Source organism: Giraffa tippelskirchi, chromosome 11 (assembly GCF_054371585.1).
Source record: "Giraffa tippelskirchi isolate mGirTip1 chromosome 11, T2T-mGirTip1v1.2.pri, whole genome shotgun sequence".
NCBI lineage: Eukaryota > Metazoa > Chordata > Mammalia > Artiodactyla > Giraffidae > Giraffa > Giraffa tippelskirchi.
This window is the reverse complement of record NC_137285.1, coordinates 16231272-16243823: the sequence shown is the minus strand read 5'-3', so window position 1 is coordinate 16243823 and position 12552 is coordinate 16231272. Positions and strand designations below refer to the sequence as shown.

At 47.5% G+C, this 12552-nt stretch overlaps 1 protein-coding gene and 1 long non-coding RNA gene across 15 annotated transcripts in view; one reads left to right on the top strand and one right to left on the bottom strand.

Moving 5' to 3' along the window:
* Positions 1-12552, bottom strand: part of SRRM4 (serine/arginine repetitive matrix 4) — a 310788-nt gene that overhangs the window by 3129 nt on the left and 295107 nt on the right. For all 14 annotated transcript variants that reach the window (XR_014068468.1, XM_081539753.1, XM_081539755.1 and 11 more), the window contains 4 exons: positions 7704-8008; positions 4891-5094; positions 1902-2012; positions 804-944 (listed from right to left, as the gene is read on the bottom strand). Coding sequence is in view for 13 of the 14 variants with exons in the window: in XM_081539753.1 (XP_081395879.1) it covers positions 804-944; positions 1902-2012; positions 4891-5094; positions 7704-8008 (761 nt within the window). In the remaining variant the exon portion in view is untranslated. The remainder of the gene's footprint in view (positions 1-803; positions 945-1901; positions 2013-4890; positions 5095-7703; positions 8009-12552) is intronic.
* Positions 4228-12552, top strand: part of LOC145525873 (uncharacterized) — a 28424-nt gene continuing 20099 nt past the window's right edge. The window contains exon 1 of the long non-coding RNA XR_014068471.1: positions 4228-4427. This is a non-coding gene — a long non-coding RNA (uncharacterized LOC145525873). The remainder of the gene's footprint in view (positions 4428-12552) is intronic.

Below are 12552 nucleotides of genomic sequence, written 5' to 3'. Positions count from 1 at the left end.
CTTACTGTCTGGGGCACAAGCTCTTTTTTCTCCTTCAGGTCATCTCTAGGGAGGAGGCATGGGCAGCCAGGATTCTTCTTTCCTTGTGGGTCTCTGGACTGAGTAGCTGATCCTTTTGACACTTCTGGGAGTTATTTCCTCCAGTAGTTCATGGGTGAAAAAACTTAAGATTCTGGGAGGTGAAGAGACTTTCCCAGCTCACCTGGAAAGTGGTACAGCCAAGATTCCTCTCCAAAACACTGGTCTTCCCCTTACCCACTAGCGTACCCTACTCCCCCACCCTCTCCTGGTACCTAAACTATCCTGTTCGCCCTCTCTACACTTGGTTCAGGGTATAATTACCCACGGTTGTATTCAAGCCTTGCATCTGGGCGCGTGGGTCTAAGGGTGGAGGTCTGTTGCCACTGCCTGGCTCCACCCCCATGCAATGTCCCCATTCAGTTCCTTGCTTGCGTCCCCCGTTGCAAGGCCGGACCTCCTTCTATGGCCCAGCCCTGCCAGTCGCATCCCGTCAGCTTCCGCTGGTTTCGGCCACACCCGATTCCTCAGGCCGGCTCCACCCTTGGGCCTGCCACCTCATTCTAGCCCCGCCCACCGCCCGCGCCCCCTTCTGGCGAGTCCTCTAGGTGATGGGGTGCTGGCTGACTCGCCCCAGGCTTTGAACTGAAACCTCATTTCAACGGTTGGGGAGGTCCCTGAGCTCCTATAGTCCTGAAATGCAGCCCAAAGGAGGCTCCAGCGGGTGGGTGGGTGCGAAGGGAATGCAAGTGAGGTGCAGGTGGTACCCAGCCTCCTGGCCTCACCTCGTTATCCTCCGCGCCTCCAGGTGGCTCGGGGAGTCTCTCCGGCGCTTCCGCATAGGCGAGTAGGACCGACGTCTCCGCCGAGCTCGCTCGCGCTCGCGTTGCTGCGAATCCTTCTCGCTGTACTTGGGGTTCCGCTCCCTGAAGGGGTGCGGTGACGGGGTGGTTACTGGGGAGCTGAGGCTGCCCTGGCTTTTTCGATGTGAGCGTGTGGGAGAAGGGCACCCACTTTGCCCTCCTGCTCACTTTACCCCGCTGGAGCAGGGGACAGGGTCAGCATGGGCCCCCCAGGGAGGCCGGAGGGAAGATAGCATAGCTATGGGAGAGTCTACGTGGATGGCTGGCTACTGAGGAGGGGTGCAGCTGGGCGTGGGGAGGGGTGTCAGCCTTTGAAGGTGGGCATTGGAGGGGTCAGGATATGAAGGTTAGGTGGGTGGGCCCAGGTGCCTAGTAAGAAGTGAGAATTAGGGGCTCTGGATATAGGGATGTGGAGTAGTACTAGGTGTGTGAAGAGGCTGAAGGCTGGGGTGTGGCTGAGGGTTTGGGGTAAGTACATGAGGATGCAGGGAAGTTCTGGGGACCTCACCGCCTCTTGGATAGGACATAGGGAACCTCTAGGAATGCTGAGTCATCTTCCCATCCATAAGTGGGCGGGGCTTGACCTGAGAGGAACTGAGCAGAGCTAGGGAGATGCTCCAGAGAGACGATGCGGGAGAGGAGTGAGTGAGGGAGTGAAAGTCGCTCAGTTGTGTTTGACTCTTTGTGAGCCCCATGGACTATACAGTCCATGAAATTCTCCAGGCCAGAATACTATAATAGTAAGTGAGTAGCCGTTCCCTTCTCCAGGGGATCTTCCCACCCCAGGGATCAAACCCAGGGCTCCTGCGGTGCAGGAGCAGCTTTACCAGCTGAGCCACCAGGGAAGCCCAAGAATACTGAGTGGGTAGCCTATCCCTTCTCCAGCGGATCTTCCCGGCCCAGGAATCGAACCGGGGTGTCCTGCATTGCAGGCGGATTCTGGACCTGAGCAAAGGAGCATGGCCGGAGGTGGAGCCTAGCTCAAGGGGCGGGGTCAGTGCCTGGGGGCGGGGCCTGTACCTGCTGGGACTGTAGCGGGAGTAGCTTGGGCTGCGGCGCGACCTAGAGCTTCTGCTAGGCGGGCTTCTCTTGCCAGACTTGGAGGAATAGCTCGGAGAGCGCGAAGAGGACCTGGAGGAGAGGAGACAGCCGCTGAGGGGTCTGCTGAGCTCCGCCGGGCTTGCCCCGTCTGTCTAGTGTTTTATTCAGCTGGTCCCCAGGCCTTTTTATTTCTGGAGGTCTGACGGAGGAACCCAAGCCCTTACCTGAGGATGAAATCCCCTCCCTTTTGGATGGTTAATAATAATATCAACAACTTCCCTTTATTGAGTTCTTCCTATCCTGGCCATTTGGTAGCTGTGTGACCTTGGGTAGGTGATTTCACTTCTCTGGGCCACTTTTCTGATCTGTAAAATGGTAAAAGTACTTACCCAATTAGAATTGTCAATTAAACGAGTAAATTAGGGTAAATTAGTTAGCATCTTGGTGTACACCCAGCACATAGGAAATGTTTATTATTATATGATTATTATGTATTTTACTATGTGCCAGATTTTGAACTAAATGTTTTGTGAATATTATCCCATTTAATCCTCAGCACTTCCTAGGGTTAGACTCTGTTATCAATCCCACTCTATAGATGGGGACACAGAGGCAGAGAGAGATGATGTGATTTGTTCAAGGTCACTCAGCTAGTAAGGGATTTGAACCCACGTCTGTTTGGCTACAAGATGCCCCTGACTTCTGCTGGAAGATGCTGTGTGCATCCAAATTACTAGCCCCTATGCTGTTGCCAGACTTCTTCCCTCTTGCTAATGTCTCCCACTTTTAGAGAAACCATTCCCTTGATTTCTCCACCCGTTTCCTGGAAACATCTACCCTGCTTCCTCAGTCTTTCAAGTAATTTTCATTTCACAATTGATGACTTGATCTGCTAGTTCCTGCTAGGGTTGGGAGGGATTATGTGGCCATGTCTGTGTTCAGTGGGAAAGAACACTGGGATGGATTAGCAATGTCTGCCATGGGCACAGGGATGAGTGGGGGGGACACTCTCCAAAGTTTTCCTATTTTCAATTTGAAAAGAAGTCTTGCTCTAACTTGCCCTCACCTAGGTGTTCCTTAGTCCCTTCCTACTTTCTTAGGCGATCATAATAACTATCGCTCTGGGACTCTATTCTTACACACTGTCCAGGGTGAGGAAAGGAATGTGAATAAGGAATAGCTCACGGGACAATAGTGTCCAGCTGTGGCCCCCGAAAAATTTGCTTTTGCCAACTTGCTCTTTCCCCATTTATTGAGAGACGTTAGTAAAGAGTGTGAAGAGGAAACATATTTTTGGACACTTTGAAAGGATGTCAGGCATTTCTATCCACTGTGGTACATACTGTCCTTTTTCTGTGGAACCAGATGAGTCATTTTTCATACTTAAAAATCAGAAATATCTGCTCTTCCAAGCAACTAGTTCATTTTTATCTTTTTTGTTTACAAGGTAAAGGAACAATTTCCCATTTTCATTTGCCAGGGAGCTTAGAGTCACATTTGCAGCACACCTCCATAGTGACTACCGTCATCCCTCAGTACCTGTGGGGGACTGGTTCCAGGAGCCCCTGAAGATACCAAAATCTGTAGATGCTCAAGTCCCTTTTATAAAATGGCAGAGTACATTGAATACACTGGTCTGTCATAAATAGGGATGTGAAACTCCCAAGTACAGAGGGCTGACTATACAGAAAGGTAGGACCTGCCATTGGGAGTTAACCTTCCTCCTGATTTAATTCTATTTCTCTCCTTCATTTTCCATTTTGCCTGATTTTTTCTTCTATTTGTGTCACTCTATCATGTTGAATTCCTTGCCCCCTTATTCTGAATGAACTGGTCTTGAGGTAACCACCTACATAAGTAATTGTGTTTTGATTATATGGTTGCAACAGAGGAACACTCTGGTTGCTGTTGGAAGTTCTTGTTTGTAGAGGGATGCTGGATTCCATGAAGCCATGGGTTGATTAGATTGGATGCAATCTTCCAGTTCCTGAGATCTCATGTCTCTGCATTCTGCTATATCATTATTCCACATGAGAAAATCAAGTAATAACCAATGGATATTGGAATTGAGTGGTAAAATGCAAAGATGGGCACAATTCTTCTCCCTGTATCCATGCCCCTTGCAAGATGACTTTGCAGTTCCTCCCACTGTATCTACCACAAGCATCCCTTGTATCTACCTGGATTGGTCTTGTGACTTGCAGTGGCTAAGGAAATGGCTGAAGAGATCATGCTTGTTCCAAGCTGAGGACTTGCATACTACTGTTCTCTTTTAGAACCCTGCCATCACCACGTGAACAAGCCCAGACAAACCTGCTAGAAGATGGGAGGCCACATGGAGCAGAGATGAATCAGCTGGGGTCATCCAAACAAGCCAGCTCCCAGCCAACCCACCAGCTGGTGGAAGACACATATGTGAACCCAAGACGGAATAGAAGAACCACTCAGCTGAGTCCAGCCCAAACTGCTGACCCACAGAATCAGGAATGAAGTCAAAACTCACTGGTAAGGATGCAACATTTGGGGGCATTTTTTTTGGCTGTGCTCCATGGCATGTGGGATTAGTTCCCTAACCAGGGATGAAACCTGTGCCCCCTGCAGTGGAAGCACAGAGTCTTAACCACTGGACCACCAGGGACACCTTGGGGGCAATTTTTATGCAGTAGAAGATAATTGATACACATGAGTGGATCCTCATGACAATAACAACAATCAAAACTGATATTATGTTCCAAGTACTGATTTAAGTGTTTAATAGTCCTTAGGACAATCCTTCAGGGTAAGATATATTACAGTTTTCATTTCAGTAGGGGAGCAAACTAAGGATCAGAGAGGTTAACTGACACCCAAGGCCATCAGCTAGTAATGGATAGAATGGGTATTTGAACTCAAATCTGTTCCGTGGGGGTCAAAGGACATCTCTAGTTACCCTAGCTAGCTGAAGAGTCCAGGTCAAAACTGCACTCACCTTTTCCCAGAGGAGGTGGATCGGCTCCTGGTGTACCTGGGGGAGGCTCTGGGGTTTGGGGATCGGGAGGAGTGGCTGGAGGAGCATGTGCTGGCATAGGAGGAACTTCGGGAGCACCCTCTCATGGGGGAGCTCTGGGCTGTGGATGGGACCAAATTGGACTTCTTCACCTCGGGGCATCCCAGACATGGTGACTGAAATCCTCTGCATGGGGGAGAAACACTGTTAGCACTGGCCTGCCCACTGGTCTGGGGGTGTCTTGAGCTGATACTCACCTCCCTATCTTTGCCTTGGCTGTGGTGCTCTTGCAACCCACACCCCCACCCCCCACCCCGCCCCATCCACCTTTCCCCCTCTTACTACCTCTGGAAAGATTTCCCAGACCACAGATGTTAGAGGAGTAGAGATAGAGTAGAAAACACACCAAGGGGGGCGGGGGGAGCAGGGTGGGTGTGATCAAATCCCACGGTGCAAGATTCAGTTTCTCTCCTGTCTTTTTCAGTCCCTCTGATTATATTAATGAGAAAGCCTGGGTTTGGGTACTAGTGGGTTTTTACTGTCTCTTTTAACACTTGCAAAGAGAGAGAGCAGGTCTGAGACTCAGAACCTTGGGTAGGCAACTGTAACTAACTAAAATTAAATACTTCGTTTTAATCATATGTGTTTTCACAGGTGCCTTCTATTAGGACAAAAGATAAAAATTTTCTATTTAATATAGTACTATAAGGTTCCTTGTATTAAAAAGTGAGCTTATTAAAGTAAATAAAAGTAACAGAAGTACCTGGATATGGAACAACTCAAAAACTGGCTGATTTAAGCTCAGGAAACTGGTGTAGCCCATTTTGTAGATGGGGGAATGGAGACCTAAAGAAGGGTAGAGGCTTGTTCAAACTCACACAAAGGATAGGGTCCTGTCATATCCTCACCTTGCCTAGAGCCATGCTGGATTCCTGTTGGTTCTTAGTAAGGACATGTTCATTTGGATTGGGCCAAGGGTCAAGTTCAAATCACATTAATATGGTTTCATCATGACCCAACCCCTGCTCACCCTCCAGTCTCAGCTCTGGCACTTTCCTCTCTTGACTGCAGTCATAATGGATTACTTGTTTCTGCTGGAATAGTTCTGTTCCCTTCCTTGTCTGCATGCCTTAGAACATTTCCACTGCCTGGAACCCTGTTCCCTTTCCTCTTCATTTGACCACTCCTACTCATGGTTTCAGGCTTTCAACTCCCCTCGGTTTGCTTGTGTCACCTCCAATGTGTTATCACAATCCCCAGCCCCAATGCCTCCCCCACCCCTAGATGGCTTGCTTGGTCTTATAATTGTTATCTCCCTCTGCCAGACACCAGGCTTTCTGGAGACAGAAGTCATGTCTCTCTGGACGCTGTATCTCAGCACCTAGGACAGAGCCTGAGACATTAGGTCCTAGGTCATCAATAAACAGCTGTGGAATAAACATGCTGAGCCTCTCAGCATCCTGGGTGCTTCACAAGCATCATCTCATTTATTCCCCCAACCACCTTAGGAAGTTGGTACTATTATTACCCCTTATTTACAGAGAAGACTCAGAAGGGTGAGTTGCTTGCTCAAGGCCACCCAGAGTCTCAAATCCTGATCTGTCCAGCTCTGAAACCCATGTCCCTGCTCCCTTGCCAGCCCCCGCTTTTACTGTCTATGGTTCCCCTGATTTAGAACTGATGTCTCTTCCACTCTGCCCTCTGCTCATAGCTGACATGACATAAATAGCCATGGATTTAAGGATCATTTATATTTCACAGTGAAAGGTTGGGTCTAAATTATTTAATCCTGCTGTTTATGTAGATCAGATTAAGCAGGTACCTGCTAGATGCTGTTCAGGCTTAACTCCAGCTCTGGAGACACAAATCTGTGTTTTCAGTCCTGGTACCAGCCCTTATTAACTGAGTTTCTTAACTATTCTGAGCTTCAGTTTCCCTATTAGCTAAAAGAAAGTTATAATAGTACCTATCCCATAAAGGTTGCAGAAGAAGTTTAGGAAGATTATCTGTGGAAAGCACTTGACATAATACCTAGCATTTAGTCAGGGCTCCATAAATAATAGTTTCTGTTACCATTGTTGTTATTGCTATTCTCAGTATTTCCTGCATAATAGCTTTAAAGCAAATACTGTGGTATATTTTTAAATGATAGTGACTTAATGTTAAGACTTTCTCCTGGAATTATTGATAAAATTGACATCTTTTTTTTCCTGCCCAACTTCCATTCCTCCTTCTGATTAACAGTACCCTGCTTTCCCTTCAGAGAACCAGACTTTGTTCAATTTTAGTGTACACAGGAAGATTCATTAGCTCTGATGGTGGCATGTGACAAATTCTAGCCAAGAATACAGCATCCTCTGGGCAGTGTGTTTGGTCTTGGGTGAACAAGCTGGACTAAGCAGAGCCAATGAGCATTTGCCTTGATAGTTTGCCGAAATTTTGGGAAAAGAGGCATTTCTCTTCCACTGGCTGGCTAGATTGACAGGCTGTTAACTGGATGGCATATTTGCCAATGCTTTGGGATGACCTACTTGAGAATAAAGCCAAGAGGGGGGAAGCAGAGCTGAGAGAAGTAATGGGAAAGGCAACTTCTCGATGACACATTTTTGAGACCCTGGATCCAGCTATACTTGAAGCTGATCTCCTTGTCCCCCCCAAATTATGCTAATTTCTCTCTCTTTTGCAAATAAAAGTCTCCTGGCTTGGAGTGTGTGTGTGTATGGTGCAGTGCCAGGGTGAGAGATTGAGATGGTGGAGCTCAGTCAGGACCCTTCCTCCCATCCAGGTGCACTGACCTTGACTCTCTGCCTCTGCTGGTGGGGGAGAGGTTCTCCAAAGTGGCCCCCTTGTTCTGGGGTGAGGAAGTGGTGAAGGAGTTCCCTGAATCAGAGGTGTTTCCACTGTTGGGGTCTCGGCTCTTGTTTAGGCCCCCACTGGGGCTCCCCTTCTCTTGACCCCGAGACCTGGTTGAGCTGATTTGTGTGGAGGGTGGCGAGGAGGTGTCATTGCCTGAGTCATACTCCTGGGAGCGTCCTCGGGAGGTGGTGAGCGGGCTGGCTGTTTTGGTAAAGAGGTCAGCAGCAGACCCCGACCCAGTGATCTGAAAGCAAAAACACCCGTTGGACACTGCTGAGTGCCGGGCCTGTGGGTTGCGTCTAAATAACCAAGAAATGTTTACCATCATGATGCACTGTAACGAAAGGAAAGAGAGAGAGGAGAGGAAAGAAGAGACGCCAAAAAACAAAAGCACAAATTCCTGAAAGAATACCACAGAAAGGAGATTTTTTTTTTAACCCCCTGCTAGGATAACTGGAAGATTTAGGTATCATGCAGAGAAAAAGCATGCGATCCAGATTAAACAAAAGAAAAAGGAAATTATACAAAATTTCTAATGAATTAACTCAAACAAAAGAGACAACTTAAAAGAAAGGGGGTGTGTGTAAACACCCTTAACCTAAAACAACAATAAAAATAAAGAAAAGTAGGGGGAAAGAAAGGAAGCTATGGGCCTGAAAAAATACATCTTGAAACTTGAAAACGACAAAAGGAGATAAAGCCAAAATTTTAAATGTCAACCAAATCTTCAATGAATTTGACTTTTTTTTTTCTTAAAGAAAAAGTTGCCCAAATAGAACCCTAAACAAATATCACATGGGGAAAAGGAATGAAATAAAGATGAGAGGTTTTTTTTTAAATATAAAGTCAAGGTCACAAAATGATATTTTAGTAGTTTTCAACTAAAGGGGAAAAGAAAGGGTGAGGGGGCAAAAAAATGGAAGTCACATTGTTTGACTGAAAACAAACAAACACAAAAGCTCTCTACGGGTATTTGCGGTGTCCTTTCCCCCTGGAGAAGGTAGCTAAGGCTCTCGAGTGGCTTCTAATAAATTCTCTCATGTCTTTGCGGATTATATCCACTTACCAAGCAAGAACTCCTCCTTTAGTAGGTAGGTAAGGTGTAAGAGAAAGGGAAGAGCGGGCAAGGTGAGTCCATCATTAGAGTCGCAAATGACAAGTAAAAACACACACCTTTCTGTACATCCTCACACTTGGCCCTGAACTTTGGACTTTGGGTTTCCAGTGTTCTTGACAGGTGAAGCATCACTTCTGGTTGGCTTTCTCAGTCAGGGAACCTCAAGCCATCAACACTAACCTTGTCAGTCCCTTAACGCCCAAGTTGGATCAAGAAACCCTTGCTGACAATGCAGATGGTGGCTAGAGTTTGCATCAATCTGAGATGTCAAGATGGGGAGCGGGGCACAGGGAGGGTGTGCTTGTAACAAACAGCTTTGGGAGGGGCTTGGAGATTTGGCTTTGGGGCGACTGGGAATGCAGAAGGGTCCCCAGGATCCTGGGTGTGGCTGATCTAGGACAGATGAAGAAGTAAAGGAGGTGATGGAGAGCCAGCCCTTGGGAAGGCTATAGAGTGTTTAGAAGCATAATGGATGGTTTTCTTCAAACACTCAGGCCAGTCTCACAGCTCAGATGACACAGTGGGTTCGGTTCTGGTCCCCATCAATATACCATGCTTAGCTGTGGGCAAGAGGGACCTCTGCCTGGGTCTCCTCCAGTAACAACCATCCCCACGGGTCGAGAAATCTGCAGGGCTACCTGGAAACCTTTCCTTGAGATTACTCTCTGGAGACCTGAAGTCCCAGGATTCTCTGTTTCAATGGCAGCTGAGTCCCCTTCCAGGGTCTCTTTAGGCTCTTCATGATCTACTCTCCCGGGGATAGACCATGCTTCAAGTGTGCACATTTGTAGGTCCAAACATGGCTATCTGAATGGAATTTGGATGTTCGGACTGAGGTGTCCATGTGCATGTGTGAGAGGTCCGTCAAGGTGATGAAGCAAGATGTGGGGGGAGAATGGGAGGGGCCAGGGCGTTGGGGCAGATTCTCTCCACACTGTCATGTTGTGGTGCGGCACTCCGAGGGTTCCAAGGCTCTAAATACAAATCTGACTCTCCCGATCATTTCAAAGATATGTTTGCCAAGACAGGAGAACAAACTTCATCTAAGTTTGCTGTCTTGATTTAAAAACATTTAGTGTGTGGCTTCTCCTTCTATACTCTTGTCCCAGGCCCTGCAAGTATTAGCATAGGTCTCGCCATCAAAAGCCTGCTTCCCCCGCCCAGTTTCTCCCATGAACTTTGAGCCTAAAGAAGGGGGGCTCTAGGGATTTCTTAAGGAAATATTTCTGCCTTCTCAGCAACTAGTCATGAGGGTGAGATACAGAGACACTGGAACAGTGAGAATAACAGCAGTGGCTCCACCAGCTCAGGATATCAGCTCCTGGAGTTGGGGAGGCAGAACTTCCTTTGCAGATTCTCTCAGGAGGCTTTGCACACCAGCAAGGTGATGGTCCAGCTTTACCAACTTTCACCCAGTGTGGCTGCCACTTCCCATTTGACAATCTGGCTAGTTTTGCTCTGGGACAAGCGATCTTAAAATAAGGTTGCCCAAGTGGGGCTTTCTAGTGTGAGATTTCTTTTAAAATTAATGTAAAGACCCCTTTTCCATTCAGCTCCTTTTTGTCTTCTGGTTTTCAGGTTGGATGCCAAATCTTTCCCACCTCTGTGAGTTCAGTGGTTACATGTGTATTTCCACCACTTCTGTCAGGAATGAGAAAGCATCACACAAGGCAGTTGGACCCTGGGACCTGGACTCTCAGGCTGGGGTTTGGTCTGGGCTCATGGAATCTTTGCTCAGAGATGATTGTTTGGTAGCCAGTGTATCACAAGTGACTCAGGTAAGCCCTTCCTGAAGGAAGCCAGGCTGGACTATGAATATAATGGATTTCGTTATCTTGTGGCTTGCTACCTGGAGGCATCCAGGCCAGGCTTTTCTCCACCCAGGTACTCGTTTGCACCTTGACTACTAATTTCAAAGCATATGTCCTGATGCATCATGGGTACCCAGGGAGAAGGACTTCCTGAATGTAAGGCCCCTCGAGGCTAATGGATATAGACAGGGACCTTGCCTTTTTCACGTTCTCAGTCCCATACAATGAGCTCACAGTGACACTTTCAGTGTCTCTCCACCTGACCACAATCACTATCCACACGTAACAGAACTGAGAACTGTATAAGGCATCATGCTTTTCTATCACTGCCAGAAAACAGAGATAATCATACTGCTGAAATGTCCTCACTAACTTGACCCCATGCTAAAAATACCAGCCTCTTCTGTTTATTTAAAAGTCCCATTTCTTTGGATGAACCTAAGTTCTTTGACATGCCTGACAGTGTCCTTTACAACCCAATCCTGTGTCCTTCACAAACTTCATCTCTTCCATACAGCCCTTCCCCAATTTTGGTTTGTATAACCTTAAGGCAATAAATTGAGAAGTTTTCTTGGTTTTGCTACCACATCTTGCTTTCCCAACCCCAGGCCATTTGCATATGCCATTTCCTCTGCCTAGAACATTTTCCCCCTGTTCCTTACTTCACATGGATAAATTTATTCATCCTCCAGTTTACATATCACCTCCTCTTGAAAGCCTTCTCTGAGTCCCAGGCCAGGATAACACAAAACTCTCTATTTCACTCATTCTTTCATTCTGTCATTCATCCATTCACTCATTCAAAAACGAGTGGCTTTTGTCTGCCACAGCACTGTTACTGGGTGGGATAATTACCTGTCTCTATTTGGATGGGCTGACAGCTGGGGTCTTGAGACCAGCTCAGGGCTGGGCATATGAGCTACAGAGAACCTCTATAATCAAGTTTTAGGTCCAGGTCAGTGGCAGAGAGAAGGAAAGCTCTTCCTCCCAGCCCTCCTCGGGCCTACAATCTCAGAGAAAGCAAGAGTCTACAGATGCTCAACAGCTTAAGCTCCAGGCTAAGGTGAGAAGCTCCAGACCTGAGGAGCCTTCCAGATGAGAAAAGCAGTGCTGGGTCTCTTTACTTCCTTTGCCACCTTCTGCTCTTCTGGGAGGTCAGGTTAAAAGATGAACTGGATCTGGTCTTTTGCACTCAACAGGGCTGCTGGCCCATGCAGTGACTTTGTTTGGGTGCTAGAATGGTGTTCCTCCTGGGTCAGGATATCGAAAATGGTGCCCCTTCTGGTCAAACAAATTAGAAAAAAGATACATCTTTCTCTGGACTGAAGCAGCCCCATGTCTGTTTTCATAGCTGGCTTGACAAATGGAGAGTCAGTGGGGTTTAACTCCAAAGCCAGTCACCTTTGGACAGGGCACAACCAGCATAACGACATGCCTGGCAGGTCCTGGATACACAAATCTCGACCTGTTTGACCTCCTCTAAGGATTACTTGGAGGGTTGGAGGAAGAGGTGGTAGCCTGAAGACATTCATTTCTGTTACCTTCAGTTGACCTCTACTTGGTTGTGTCTTTACCAGTCTTGACGGGCTCTGCCCCTGCTTCCAGATGATAGAAACATTTTCATAAACTCATTAGGGATGTCCAGATTGTTTAAGGACCTGTTAGTCTTGGATTCCTCCTTCTCCAGAGGAGGGAAGATATAGCTCAGGGGGGCCAAAGGCAGACTGTAGGGTGTGTGTGTGTGTAAGGGGGGGGGTGCCATGACAATACAGAGGAGCCCTTCAAATCAAGGACATAATGACAGGCAGACAACAGAAGCCTCTGTGCTCTTGCCTCCCATCCCTAAGTGTCTCCTTCCTC